This window comes from Rhinoraja longicauda, chromosome 14 (assembly GCF_053455715.1).
Source record: "Rhinoraja longicauda isolate Sanriku21f chromosome 14, sRhiLon1.1, whole genome shotgun sequence".
In the NCBI taxonomy this organism is placed as follows: domain Eukaryota; kingdom Metazoa; phylum Chordata; class Chondrichthyes; order Rajiformes; family Arhynchobatidae; genus Rhinoraja; species Rhinoraja longicauda.
This window is the reverse complement of record NC_135966.1, coordinates 6872523-6887938: the sequence shown is the minus strand read 5'-3', so window position 1 is coordinate 6887938 and position 15416 is coordinate 6872523. Positions and strand designations below refer to the sequence as shown.

General features: G+C 46.1%; 1 protein-coding gene across 1 annotated transcript in view; it reads right to left on the bottom strand.

Annotated features, from left to right (window-relative positions):
* Positions 1-9688: 9688 nt before the first annotated feature.
* The window catches only part of LOC144599977 (organic cation/carnitine transporter 2-like), a 55722-nt gene continuing 49994 nt past the window's right edge, over positions 9689-15416 (bottom strand). The window contains exon 8 of the mRNA XM_078411258.1: positions 9689-9888. Coding sequence (XP_078267384.1) covers positions 9689-9888 — 200 coding nt within the window. The remainder of the gene's footprint in view (positions 9889-15416) is intronic.

The window sequence follows — 15416 nt, the reverse complement described above, 5'->3', positions numbered from 1 at the left end:
TCCCAATCTTCTTGATTTTACCGACCTCCTTCTGAATGTGTGTGGCTAAGTCAGTGATCTTTTCAGTTGAATCAGGAACGTATGTGCAACACTGCCGACCAATAATGGCACAAGTACCGCCTTCCTTGTCCAACAGGAAGTCCAATGCTAACCAGTTCTGAAGTGCCACAGTGCGAATCGCTACCATCTCAGCCGTAATGCCTCTGATGGCCCGGCTTGTATCCTGTAACACCTGGGCTGTCTCATTGGCCAACTTTTCCATTCCTGAGGCCATATTGATGAACTCGTGAACAAGTCTCGCAGGCCCCCAGAATGGTGCCGCTATTATCCAGAGGCGTTCGGCCTCTGAGGTAGCCCTTCGGCCTTGCTCAGCTGGATGTAGACTGATTGCAGGTGGTACATATATGGTACCTCATAGTCGAAGTAACAGCAACCCTTCCAAGGCTTAGGTTCAGCCCAGGTGTTCCATTTGGAAAGGGGCATTCCTGGCACGATGGGTAAGCCTTGCGGCCACAGATCCAGTAGGTTCTATTGACAGGGCTAGGAGGGTTTGCAGTGGGATAGAGGTGGCAGGTGCTCTTGCCTAAATCCGGACCTGAACCCTGGGTATTACAATGGCAAACCTCCCCCCGACTTTCATGGAGCAATCCCAGCACCGGTGTGGTCCGCAATCCATTATAGGAAGGCTGATGCCATCCCTCAAAGCAATTGTTAGGATAGGACTCATCCTTATTGGTAGTGCAGGTTCCCATTTCCTTTCTGGTGACGTTATCGAAGTAGAGAACGGATTCGAGTTCACTCTGATTTAGGGGTAATGGCTGCATTGGAATGGAGGCGCCTCTGGCCACTTTAATATCCCCTGAACCCGGAGGCTGAGAAAGGCATGAAGCCTGTATTCATGTTCCAAGGAATTAATGTACCAGTGGTGAGCCCTTGCAATACTCCTATATTAACGGTGAAAAAGCCTGGGGAAGATACGTGGCGTTTTGTTCAAAACTTAAGGGCTGTTAACGAATCCGTGATACCAGCCTACTCATTGGTCCCCAACCCAGTCACTATCCTTCGTTATTTTCCAGCCAATACCAAATACTATACAATGGTCGACGTCTGCGCTGCATTTTTCTCAAAGCCGATCCACCCGGACACACAATATTTGTTCGTTTTTACCTACCAAGGCAAACAGTATACCTGGACCCGCCTCACACAAGGATAAACAGAAACTCCCAGCATATTCTCCAGAGCTTTACAAAAGGACTTGTCGGACGTAACTTTCCCATCCAACTCCACGCTTCTTTTTGCTTTTTGCTTTTATGTTCCCCTGACCGTGAAGCATCTGAACAAGATTCAGTGGTTCTTTTACGGGCTCTGGCTCTTAAGGGCCATAAGGCATCAAGAGGGATACTTCAGTTGTGTCAAACCTCTGTGCACTATTTAGGTTGCGCCTTGAGCGGGTCCAGTAACCTGCTCTCAGTCAAAAGGATAAGTGCCATTACTGCAGTGTCAATACCCACCCCCAAGAAGGATCTTATTCATTGACACAGATTTTGACCCTTGAGATTGTGCACAATTTCTAATTTCTTATCATCAATTACAATAAGTTTTCAAAACACTAAAACAAATGCAACAACACTAATACAACTAAAACTAGATGTTATTTAATTTTCGATATAAAGAACCTTGTCGTGTGAGTCAAGGAATACCCATCCCAAACAGTTTGGTTAGTTCAATGAATACCTATCAGAACCATCATGTGCGTCAATAAATACCTAAAGGTTGTTGTGCTGTGGAGCTATCTCAACCTTTGTCATACTGCAGCTCCCACATTGTGCTGTACATCTACCTTAACCTTGTGCTACACAGCTACCTTAAACTTTTTTTTAAAATCAAAAATATTTTTTCAAATATTAAGATAATATATACAATACAATAAAACCAAAACAGAACCCACCACCAGAATGTTGTTCATTCTTCGGGTTTGAAGATGACCATGACTTCACTTTCAGTTGGAGGATTGGTGACTGTGGGTCCGGAGGTGACTGGTGAGGCCAATCCGGGCCCGGAAAGCATGCCCACACGTAGGTCACAAGTGGATGGCTGCTGCAGTGGAAGTGGAGGTAGCCCGGGCCTTGCCAAAACAGAACCCACCACCAGAATACTATACAAACAAATATACCAATTGAAAGTATTATACAATTATATTACTATCCCCATCCAGGATACATGCAGTCCCCTGCGGTGCCCAGCGGTCCCAGAAATCCTCCAGGGTGCCCGTGGACAGCGCGTAGTCCCTCTCCAACACCACCCGGGCGCGGATGTAACCCCGGAAAAGGGGTAGGCAGCTGGCTCGGGCAGAGCCCTCTTCCGCCTGGCGCCGTGAGTCACGGATGGCCAGCTTGGCCAGGCCCAGGAGCAACCCAACCAGGACATCTTCGGCCCTACCCTCTCCCCTATGCATAGGGTCTCTAAAGATGAGGATGGTGGGTGAAAAGTGCAGCCAAGAAGCAATAGACAATAGATAATAGACAATAGACAATAGGTGCAGGAGTAGGCCATTCAGCCCTTCGAGCCAGCACCGCCATTCAATGCGATCATGGCTGATCACTCTCAATCAGTACCTCGTTCCTGCCTTCTCTCCATACCCCCTCACTCCGCTATCCTTAAGACCTCTATCCAGCTCTCTCTTGAAAGCATCCAACGAACTGGCCTCCACTGCCTTCTGAGGCAGAGAATTCCACACCTTCACCACTCTCTGACTGAAAAAGTTCTTCCTCATCTCCGTTCTAAATGGCCTACCCCTTATTCTTAAACTGTGGCCTCTTGTTCTGGACTCCCCCAACATTGGGAACATGTTTCCTGCCTCTAATGTGTCCAATCCCCTAATTATCTTATATGTTTCAATAAGATCCCCCCTCATCCTTCTAAATTCCAGTGTATACAAGCCTAATTGCTCCAGCCTTTCAACATACGACAATCCCGCCATTCCGGGAATTAACCTAGTGAACCTACGCTGCACGCCCTCAATAGCAAGAATATCCTTCCTCAAATTTGGAGACCAAAACTGCACACAGTACTCCAGGTGCGGTCTCACCAGGGCCCGGTACAACTGTAGAAGGACCTCTTTGCTCCTATACTCAACTCCTCTTGTTATGAAGGTCAACATTCCATTGGCTTTCTTCACTGCCTGCTGTACCTGCATGCTTCCTTTCAGTGACTGATGCACTAGGACACCCAGATCTCGTTGAACATCCCCTCTTCCTAACTTGACACCATTCAGATAATAATCTGCCTTTCTATTCTTACTTCCAAAGTGAATAACCTCACACTTATCTACATTAAACTGCATCTGCCATATATCCGCCCACTCACACAACCTGTCCAAGTCACCCTGCAGCCTTATTGCATCTTCCTCACAATTCACACTACCCCGCAGCTTAGTATCATCTGCAAATTTGCTAATGGTACTTTTAATCCCTTCATCTAAGTCATTAATGTATATCGTAAATAGCTGGGATCCCAGCACCGAACCTTGCGGTACCCCACTGGTCACTGCCTGCCATTCCGAAAGGGACCCATTTATCCCCACACTTTGCTTTCTGTCTGTCAACCAATTTTCTATCCATGTCAGTACCCTACCCCCAATACCATGTGCTCTAATTTTGCCCACTAATCTCCTATGTGGGACCTTGTCGAAGGCTTTCTGAAAGTCGAGGTACACCACATCCACTGACTCTCCCCTGTCAATTTTCCTAGTTACATCCTCAAAGAATTCCAGTAGATTTGTCAAGCATGATTTCCCCTTCGTAAATCCATGCTGACTCGGAATGATCCTGTTACTGCTATCCAAATGCTCAGCAATTTCGTCTTTTATAATTGACTCCAGCATCTTCCCCACCACTGATGTCAGACTAATTGGTCTATAATTACCTGTTTTCTCTCTCCCTCCTTTCTTAAAAAGTGGGATAACATTTGCTATCCTCCAATCCACAAGAACTGATCCTGAATCTATAGAACAATGAAAAATGATCCCCAATGCTTCCACTATTTCTAGAGCCACCTCCTTAAGTACCCTGGGATGAAGACCACCAGGCCCTGGGGATTTATCAGCCTTCAGTCCCATCAGTCTACCCAAAACCATTTCCTGCCTAATGTGGATTTCCTTCAGTTCCTCCATCACCCTAGGTTCTCCGGCCCCTAGAACATTTGGGAGATTGTGTGTATCTTCCTCAGTGAAGACAGATCCAAAGTAACGGTTTAACTCATCTGCCATTTCTTTGTTCCCCATAATAAATTCCCCTGCTTCTGTCTTCAAGGGACCCACATTTGCCTTGACTATTTTTTCCTCTTCACGTACCTAAAAAAACTTTTGCTATCCTCCTTTATATTATTGGCTAGTTTACCCTCGTACCTCATCTTTTCTCCCCGTATTGCCTTTTTAGTTAACTTTTGTTGCTCTTTAAAAGAGTCCCAATCCTCTGTCTTCCCACTCTTCTTTGCTATGTTATACTTCCTCTCCTTAATTTTTATGCTGTCCTTGACTTCCCTTGTCAGCCACAGGTGTCTCTTACTCACCTTAGAGTCTTTCCGCCTCATTGGGATAGATTGATCCTGCAACCTATGCATTATTCCCAGGAATACCTGCCATTGCTGTTCTACCGTCTTCCCTGCTAGGGCCTCCTTCCAGTCAATTTTGGCCAGCTCCTGCCTCATGCCTCTGTAATCCCCTTTGCTATACTGTAATACTGACACTTCCGATTTTCCCTTCTGCCTTTCCATTTGCAGAGTAAAACTTATCATGTTGTGATCACTGCCTCCTAATGGCTCTTTTACCTCTAGTCCCCTTATCAGATCAGGATCATTACAAAACACAAAATCCAGAATTGCCTTCTCCCTGGTAGGCTCCAGTACAAGCTGTTCTAAGAATCCATCTCGAAGGCACTCTACAAACTCTCTTTCCTGGGGTCCATTTCCAACCTGATTTTCCCATTCTACCTGCATGTTGAAATCTCCCATAACCACCGTAACATTACATTTGTGACACGCCAATTTTATCTCCTGATTCAACTTGCACCCTATGTCGAGGCTACTGTTTGGGGGCCTATAGATAACTCTCATTAGGGAGCAGCCCCTTTAGATAACTACAATAAGCAAGGCGCAGCCCCTTTAGATATTGGAACTGGGGCTGCAACCTCACACACTCCATGTACACGTGGTACACAGACTCTTCCAACCCGCAAAAGTGGCAGGCGGCTGGTGAGTCTGTGAACCGTGCAAGGAACAGGTTGCAGGGGAGCTACCTTAACCTTGTGCTGTACAGTTACCTTAACCTTGTGCTGTACAGCTATCTCAACCTTTGTAATACTGCAGCTTCCACAGGGGGACTAGGCACTAAAACGCAGCAACTCCACCGCTGCGGCACCTTGGCGCCCATAAACAATGTTACCAAAAATTAATGTCAGTGGACTAACATCAATTCCTGATAACATTCTTGATGGGCAGCAACACATTCCACCGACGTGTACAGTCACATTTGTCATTGCGTATTGGAGTTAATTCATAAGAATAGTGTCAGGTGATATGTTAGCAATTAAACTCATTGCAGTTCCACCACAGATTTTCCAGTTGGAACAGCTCCAGTCCAGCACAAAAAAATTATGGGAGCGCATTTGCAATCCGCCCCGGAATTCCCCCCAAAATGTGGCACCGTGGCCGGGTGAGACGGTCGATCTTGACCTCATTGAGGCTTCCACGTTGCTCAGGGGTCTAATTCGCTCCCCACCCCCCCTCCCCCCAAGGCTAGGGCTATGGAACGAGCCGCTGGAGGAGGTACTTGAGACAGGTACTATCGCGATGTTTAAGGAACACTGAGACAGGTACATGGATAGGACAGGTTGAGAGGGATATGGGCCAAATGCAGGCAGGTGGAACGAGTGTAGATGGGACATATTGGCCGGTGTTGGCAAGTTGGGCCAAAGGGCCTGTTTCCACGTTCTAAAGCTCTATGACTCTAACCAACATCTGCAGTTATTTGGGTCTACGACTTATACATCGATAATCCCCTACTCATTTATAGCAGACAATCGGCAATAACGTATACCGTTCCCCTCCCCATGGTCCGTTATAACAAGGGGTTTCTGTCTTAATGTAGACAATAGACAATAGACAATGGACAACAGGTGCAGGATTGGGCCAATCGGCCCTTTGAGCCAGCACCGCCATCGTGATCATGGCTGATCATGCACAATCAGTACCCCATTCCTGCCATCTCCCCATATCCCTTGACTCCGCTATCATTAAGAGCTCTATCTAACTCTCTCCTGAAAGCATCCAGAGAATTGGCCTCCATTGCCTTCTGAGGCAGAGAACTCCACAGCTTCAAAACTCTCTGAATGAAAACGTTTTTTGCTCATCTCCGTTCTAAATGGCCTACCCCTTATTCTTAACCTGTGGCCCCTGGTTCGTGACTCCCCCAACATCGTGAACATGTTTCCTGCCTCTAGCGTGTCCAATCCCTTAATAATCTTATATGTTTCAATAAGATCCCCTCTCATCCTTCTAAATTCCAGAGTATACAAGCCCAGTCGCTCCATTCTGTCAACAAGCGACAGTCCCGCCATTCTGGGAATTAACCTCGTGAACCTAAGCTGCACTCCTTCAATAGCAAGAATGTCCTTCCTCAAGTTTGGAGACCAAAACTGCACACAATACTCCAGGTGTGGTCTCACTAGGGCCCTGTACAACTGCAGAAGGACCTCTTTGCTCCTCTATTCAACTCCTCTTGTTATGAAGGCCAACATTCCATTGGTTTTCTGTACTACCTGCTGTACCTGCATGCTTCCTTTCAGTAACTGATGAACTAGGACACCCAGATTTCGTTGTACTTCCCCTTTTCCTAACTTGACATCATTCACATAATAATCTTCCTTCCTGTTCTTTCCACCAAAGTGGATAACCTCACATGTATCCACATTAAACTGCATCTGCCATGCATCTGCCCACTCACACAACCTGTCCAAGTCACCCTGCAACCTCATAGCATCTTCCTCACAGTTCAAACTGCCACCTTTGTGTCATCGGCAAATTTGCTAATGTTACATTTAATCCCTTCATCCAAGTCATTAATGTATATTGTAAATAGCTGCGGTTTCAGCACAGAGCCTTGCGGTACCCCATTAGTCACTGCCTGCCATTCTGAAAGGGACCCATTTATCCCTACTCTTCGTTTCCTGTCTGCGAACCAATTTTCTATCCATGTCAGTACCCTACCCCGAATACCATATGCTCTAATATTGCCCACTAATCTCCTTTGCGGGATTTTGTCAAAGGCTTTCTGAAAGTCCAGGCACACTACATCCACTGGCTCTCCCCTGTCCATTTTCCTAGTTAGATCCTCAAAAAATTCCAGAAGATTAGTCAAGCATGATTTCCCCTTCAGAAATCCATGCTGACGCGGAATGATCCTGTGACTGCTATCCAAATGCACCGCAATGTCTTCATTTATAATTGTCTCCAGCATCTTCGCCACCACCGATGTCAGAGTAACTGGTCTATAATTTCCTGTTTTCTCTCTCCCTTCTTTCTCAAAAAGTGGGATAACATTAGCTACCCTCCAATCCACAGGAACTGATCCTGAATCTATAGAACATTGGAAAATGCTCACCAAAGCGTCCACGATTTCTAGAGCCACCTCCTTAAGTACCCTGGGATACAGACCATCAAGCCTTGGGGATTTATCAGCCTTCAGTCCCATCAGTCTACTCAACACCATTTCCTGCCTTATGTGAATTTCCTTCAGTTGCTCTGTCACCCTAGGACCTCTGATCACTAGAACAACTGGGAGACTGTTTGTGTCTTCCTTAGTGAAGCCAGATCCAAAGTACCAGTTCAACTCGTCTGCCATTTCGTTGTTCCCCATAATAAATTCACCTGCTTCTGTTTTCAAGGGACCCACATTTGCCTTTACTATTTTTTTCCTCTTCACGTACCTAAAGAAGCTTTTACTATCCTCCTTTATATCCTTGGCACCCCATATTGCCTTTTTAGTTATCCTCTGTTGCTCTTTAAAAGAATCCCAATCCTCTGGCATCCCGCTCATCTTTGCTATGTTATACTTCTCTTTTATTTTTATACTGTCCTTGACTTCCCTTGTCAGCCACGGTCGCCTCTTACTCCCCTTAGAATCCTTCCTCCTCTTTGGGATGAACTGATCCTGCACCTTCTGTAGTATTCCCAGAATACCTGCCATTGCTGTTCCACCATCTTCCCTGCTAGGGTCTCTTTCCAGTCAACTCTGGCCAGCTCCTCCCTCATGCCTCCATAGTCCTGAGAACTGAGGCTGTGGAGGCCAAGTCAATGGATCTTTTTAAGTTAGAGATAAACAAATTCTTGATTAGAACGGATGTCAAGGGATATTGGGAGAAGGCAGGAAAATGGGATTAGGAGGCAGAAATCAGCCATGATTGAAGGGCAAAGTTGACTAGTTAGGCCGAATGACCTAATTCTATTCCTGTAACTTATAAGAGTCATAGAGTGATACAATGTGGAAACAGGCCCTTCGGCCCAACTCTCCCACACTGGCCAACAAAGTCCCAGCGACACTAGTCCCACTTGCCTGCGCTTGGTCCATATCCCTCCAAACCTGTCCTATTCATGTACCTGTCTAACTGTTGCTTAAACAATGGGATAGTCCCAACCTCAACTACCTCCTATGGCAGCTTGTTCCATATACCCATCACCCTTTGTGTGAAAAATTACCCCTCGGATTCCTATTAAATCTTTTCCCCTTCTCCTTGAACCTATGTCCTCTGGTCCTTGATTCCCCTACTCTGGGCAAAAGACTAGGCATCTAGCCAATCCTTTCCTCTCATGATTTTATATACCTCTATAAGATCTCCCCTCATCCTCCTGCGCTCCATGAAATAGAGACCCAGCCTACTCAACCTCTCCCTATAGCTCACACACTCTAGTCCTGACCACATTGTTGTAAATCTTTTCTGAACCCTTTCAAACTTGACAACATGGTGCCCGGAACTGAACACAATATTCTAAAGGGGGTCAGGCAGCATCTCAGGAGAGAAGGAATGGGTGACGTTTCGGGTCGAGACCCTTCTTCAGGCTGAAGAAGAGTCTCGACCCGAATATCTACCTTCGATTTAAACCAGGTTCTGCAGTTTTGGTGTCATACAATATTCTAAATGCGATCTCACCAACACCTTATACAACTGCAACATGACCTCCCGACGTCGATACTCAATACTCTGACTGATGAAGGCCAAAGTGCCAAAAGCCACTGTGCCGCACGATACACCTACAGTTCCGCCACCAATTTTCCATCAACTGGTGATCCGGCGCCCCCTTTAATCCGGACAAAACCACGAGAGCGCACTTGACATCCCCCTGGAATTCCCCCGAAAATGTGGCGCCCAGGCCGGATGAGGCAGCCGATCCCAACCTCATCGAGATTTCCGCGGCTGATCGGCAGGTCGAATTTGCCCCCTGCGGCCGGGGCTCTGGAACTCCGGCCAGGCCGGAGCCGGCAGATCCGTTCCCATAGCCGACTTCCACGGCCGACTTTGCCGATTGGTATCTTGGTCCCCCGAGGCCGTGACCTCTGTCGGCCCCGCAAAATGGATCATACGGCAAAGCTCCGGAACCAAGGGTGCCGGGAAATTGGTGGTGGACCTGAACATAGTCAAACAATGATCGTACCCAGATAGAAGATGTAAGGCGGGATGATGCTGCCCAGCCGGCTGGCCATTGAACTTACTCCGACACCCATGTTCCTTACTGCCATCGGGTACAGCTCAGCCGTGTAGACATAAACCATGGCAAAGCCACACGTGGTGGAGAGTTTCCCACTCATCACCAGCACTGTGGTGAGTCCTGAAATATCTGAATAAACCAGAAACAATCGTAAGTTTGGTGGAGGCACAAGGAACTGCAGATGCCGGAATCTTGCCAAGAACACAAACGCTGGAGTAACTCAGCATCTGTGGGGAACATAAATAGGCGACGTTTTGGGTCAAGATTTAGTTTAGTTTTAGTTTAGTTTATTAAGTTTAGTTTAGCTTATTTTTGTCAACCATACTGAGGTACAGTGAAAAGCGTTTTTATTGCGTGTTATCCAATCAGAAAAAGATTAAATACATAATTACAATCAAGCCATCCACTGTGTTCAGATACAGAACAAAAGTACAACGTTTAGTGCAAGATAAAGTCCAATTAATGATAGTTTGTAGGTCTCTAATGAGGTAGATGTGAGGGCAGGACTGCTCTCTAGATGGAGAGAGGACATCTTTGCCTGATAACAGCTCGGAAGAAACTGTTCCTGAATCTGGAGGTGTGTGTTTTCAAATTTCTGCACCGCTTGCCTGATGGGAGAGGGGAGAAGAGAGAGTGACCGGGGTGAGACTGGTCCTTGCTTATGCAGGGGGCCTTGCCGAGGCAGCGTGAAGTGTGGATGGAGTCAATGGAAGGGAGGTCGGTTTGTGTGATGGTCTGGGCTCCATTCACAACTTTCTGCAATTTCTGACAAATTGGACGGATCTGTTCCCAAACCATGCTGTGATGGAGGGCCTAAAGAAGGGTCTCGGCACGAAACAAAACGTCTTCTATCCACGTCCCCCAGAGATGCTGCCTGACTCGCTGAGTTACTCCAGCACTTTGTGTTCTACATAAACCTGGTGAATTGATTTCTATGTATCCGTCTACACAATCCTATCATATGTTCAAAACGCGGGCAGATTTTCAATAAAGATGCCTCTAACTTAGACATTTGCCAGATGGAAAAATAAACCTAGATGCATTGGTGTGCTCCTCATTCATTAAAATTATTACCTAGTTAAGCACTCTTCCTTAATTTTTTATTAAGTTTAATTTAGTTTGGAGATATAGCGAGGAAACTGGCACTTCGATCCACCCAGTCCGCACTGACCAGCGATCCCCGCACATTAAGTAAGTAAAGGTCGGGAGAGCACCAGCAGGAGCAAGGACGGCCGTTGGCTGAAAGAAAGTAAGTGTGAATTACAGGTAAAAGTCAGTTTAAAAAAGAGTGCCAAAGGGGCGCTAGCAGGCATTCAGTGAAGCGCATACCTCCAAGCTGGTCAGAGGAAGGCAGGATCGGAGTGAGTGCGGGGATTGGCTGAGCAATTAAATTAGAAGCTTGGTAAATTGGCCAAATAGTCAATTTAGTGACTGATATGACATTGTGGGAATTACAGAAACATGGCTACGAGGACCAGGGCTGGGAACTGAATATTCAGGGGTATACGACCTATCGAAAAGACAGACAGGTGGGCAGAGGGGATGGGGTTGCTCTGATGGTAAGGAATGGTATTCACTCCCTTGCAAGGGGTGACATAGAATCAGGAGGTGTAGAATCAGTATGGATAGAAATGAGAAATTGTAAGGGTAAAAAGACCGTAATGGGAGTTATCTACAGACCGCCAAACAGTAGCCTCGACATAGGGTGCAAGTTGAATCAAGAGCTAAAATTGGCATGTCGCAAATGTAATGCTACGGTGGTTATGGGAGATTTCAACATGCAGGTCGACTGGGAAAATCAGGTTGGTACTGGACCACAGGAAAGGGAGTTTGTGGAGTGCCTCCGAGATGGTTTCTTAGAACAACGTACTGGAGCCTATCAGGGAGAAGGCAATTCTGGATTTAGTGTTGTGTAATGAACCTGATTTGATAAGGGAACTCAAGGTAAACGAGCCATTAGGAGGCAGTGATCATAATATGATAAGTTTTAACCTACAAATTGAAAGGAGAAGGGAAAATCGGAAGTGTCAGTATTACAGTATAGCAAAGGGGATTACAGAGGCATGAGGCAGGAGCTGGCCAGATTTGACTAGAAGGAGGCCCGAGCAGGGAATATGATGGAACAGCAATGGCAGGTATTCCTGGGAATAATGCAGAAGTTGCAGGATCAATTGATCCCAAAGAGTAGGAAAGATTCTGAGGAGATTCTGAGGAGAGAAGGGGAGTAAGAGGCACCTGTGGCTGACAAGGGAAGTCAAGGACAGCATAAAAATAAAAGAGAATAAGTATAACATAGCAAAGAAGAGCGGGAAGCCAGCGGATTGGGACTCTTTTAAAGAGCAATAGAAGATAACTAAAAAGGCAATACGGGGAAAAAAGATGAGGTACGAAGGTAAGCTAGGCAATAATATATAGGAGGATAGTAAAAGCTTCTTTAGGTATGTGAAGAGGAAAAGAATAGTCAAGGCAAATGTGGGTCCCTTGAAGACAGAAGGGGGGAATTTATTATGAGGAACAAGGAAATGGCAGACGAGTTGAACCGGTACTTTGGATCTGTCTTCACTAAGTAAGATACAAACAATCTCCCAGATGTTCTAGTGGCCAGAGATCCTAGGGTGACGGAGGAACTGAAGGAAATTCACACGAGGCAGGAAATGGTGTTGGGTAGACTGATGGGACGGAAGGCTGATAAATCCCTTGGGCCTAATGGTCTGCATCCCAGGGTACTTAAGGAGGTGGCTCTAAAAATCATGGACGCATTGGTATAAGAAAATAATTGCAGATGCTGGTACAAATCGAAGGTATTTATTCACAAAAAGCAGCAGGTCAGGCAGCATCTGAGGAGAGAAGGAATGGGTGACGTTTCAGGTCAAGACCCTTCTTCAGACTGATGTCAGGGGGGCGGGACAAAGGAAGGATATAGGTGGAGACAGGAAGATAGAGGGAGAACTGGGAAGGGGGAGGGGAAGAGAGGGACAGAGGAACTATCTAAAGTTTGAGAAATCAATGTTCATACCGCTGGGCTGCAAGCTGCCCAAGCGGAATATGAGGTGCTGTTCCTCCAATTTCCGGTGGGCCTCACTATGGCACTGGAGGAGGCCCATGACAAAAAGGTCAGTCTGGGAGTGGGAGGGGGAGTTGAAGTGCTCAGCCACTGGGAGATCAGGTTGGTTAAGGCGGACTGAGCGAAGACGCATTGGTGATCATTTTCCAATGTTCTATAGAAACATAGAAACATAGAAAATAGGTGCAGGAGTAGGCCATTCGGCCCTTCGAGCCTGCACCGCCATTCAATATGATCATGGCTGATCATCCAACTCAGTATCCCGTACCTGCCTTCTCTCCATACCCCCTGATCCCTTTAGCCACAAGGGCCACATCTAACTCCCTCTTAAATATTGCCAATGAACTGGCCTCAACTACCTTCTGTGGCAGAGAATTCCACAGATTCACCACTCTCTGTGTGAAAAAAAACGTTCTCATCTCGGTCCTAAAAGACTTCCCCCTTATCCTTAAACTGTGACCCCTTGTTCTGGACTTCCCCAACATCGGGAATAATCTTCCTGCATCTAGCCTGTCCAACCCCTTAAGAATTTTGTAAGTTTCTATAAGATCCCCCCTCAATCTTCTAAATTCCAGCGAGTACAAGCCGAGTCTATTCAGTCTTTCTTCATATGAAAGTCCTGCCATCCCAGGAATCAATCTGGTGAACCTTCTCTGTACTCCCTCTATGGCAAGAATGTCTTTCCTCAGATTAGGAGACCAAAACTGTACGCAATACTCCAGGTGTGGTCTCACCAATGTCCTGTACAACTGCAGCAGAACCTCCCTGCTCCTATACTCAAATCCCCTCGCTATGAATGCCAACATACTATTCGCTTTCTTCACTACCTGCTGCACCTGCATGCCTACTTTCAATGACTGGTGCACCATGACACCCAGGTCACGTTGCATCTCCCCTTCTCCTAATCGGCCACCATTCAGGTAATAGTCTGCTTTCCTGTTCTTGCCACCAAAGTGGATAACCTCACATTTCTCCACATTATAATGCATCTGCCATGCATTTGCCCACTCACCTAACCAATCCAAGTCACGTTGCAGCCTCCTAGCATCCTCCTCACAGCTAACACTGCCCACAGCTTCGTGTCATCTGCAAACTTGGAGATGTTGCATTCAATTCCCTCGTCCAAATCATTAATATATATTGTAAATAGCTGGGGTCCCAGCACTGAGCCTTGCGGTACCCCATTAGTCACTGCCTGCCATTCTGAAAAGGACCCGTTTATTCCTACTCTTTGCTTCCTGTCTGCCAGCCATTTCACTATCCACATCAATACTGAACCCACAATACCATGTGCTTTAAGTTTGCATACTAATCTCTTATATGGGACCTTGTCGAAAGCCTTCTGGAAGGTTTAAGATATAACACATCCACTGGTTCTCCCTTATCCACCCTACTAGTTACATCCTCGAAAAATTCTATAAGATTCGTCAGACATGATTTACCTTTCATAAATCTATGCTGACTTTGTCCAATGATTTCACCACTTTCCAAATGTGCTGCTATCCCATCTTTAATAACTGACTCTAGCATTTTCCCCACTACCGATGTTAGACTAACTGGTCTATAATTCCCCGTTTTCTCTCTCCCTCACTTTTTGAAAAGTGGAGTTACATTAACTACCCTCCAATCCTCAGGAACTACTCCATAATCTAAAGAGTTTTGAAAAATTATCACTAATGCATCCACTATTTCTGGGGCTACCTTCTTAAGCACTCTGGGATGCAGCTTATCTGGCCCTGGGGATTTATCGGCCTTTAATCCACTTCCCGACTAACCTGGATTTCACTCAGTTCCTCCATCTCATTTGACCCCCGGTCCCCTGCTATTTCCGGCAGATTATTTATGTCTTCCTTAGTGAAGACAGAACCAAAGTAGTTATTCAATTGGTCTGCCATGTCCTTGTTCCCCATGATCAATTCACCTGTTTCTGACTGCAAGGGACCTACATTTGTTTTAACTAATCTTTTTCTCTTCACATATCTATAAAAGCTTTTGCAGTCAGTTATTATGTTCCCTGCCAGTTTTCTTTCATAATCTATTTTCCCTTTCCTAATTAAGCCCTTTGTCCTCCTCTGCTGGACTCTGAATTTCTCCCAGTCCTCTGGTAGGCTGCTTTTTCTTGCTAATTTGTACGCTTCATCTTTTGTTTTGATACTATCCCTAATCTCCCTTGTTAGCTGCGGTCCCAGCACCGAGCCTTGCGGTACCCCACTAGTTACTGCCTGCCATTCTGAAAAGGACCCATTTATCCCCACTCTTTGTTTTCTGTCTGCCAACCAATTTTCTATCCATGTCAGTACCCTACCCCCAATATCATGTGCTCTAATTTTGCCCAGTAATCTCCCATGTGGGACCTTGTCGAAGGCTGTCTGAAAGTCGAGGTACACCACATCCACCGGCTCTCCCCGGTCAATTTTCCTAGTTACATCCTCAAAAAATTCCAGAAGATTAGTCAAGCATGATTTCCCCTTCGTAAATCCATGCTGACTCGGAACGATCCTGTTACTGCTATCCCAATGCTCCGCAATTTTGTCTTTTGACTCCAGCATCTTCCCCACCACTGATGTCAGACTAACAGATCTATAATTTCCTG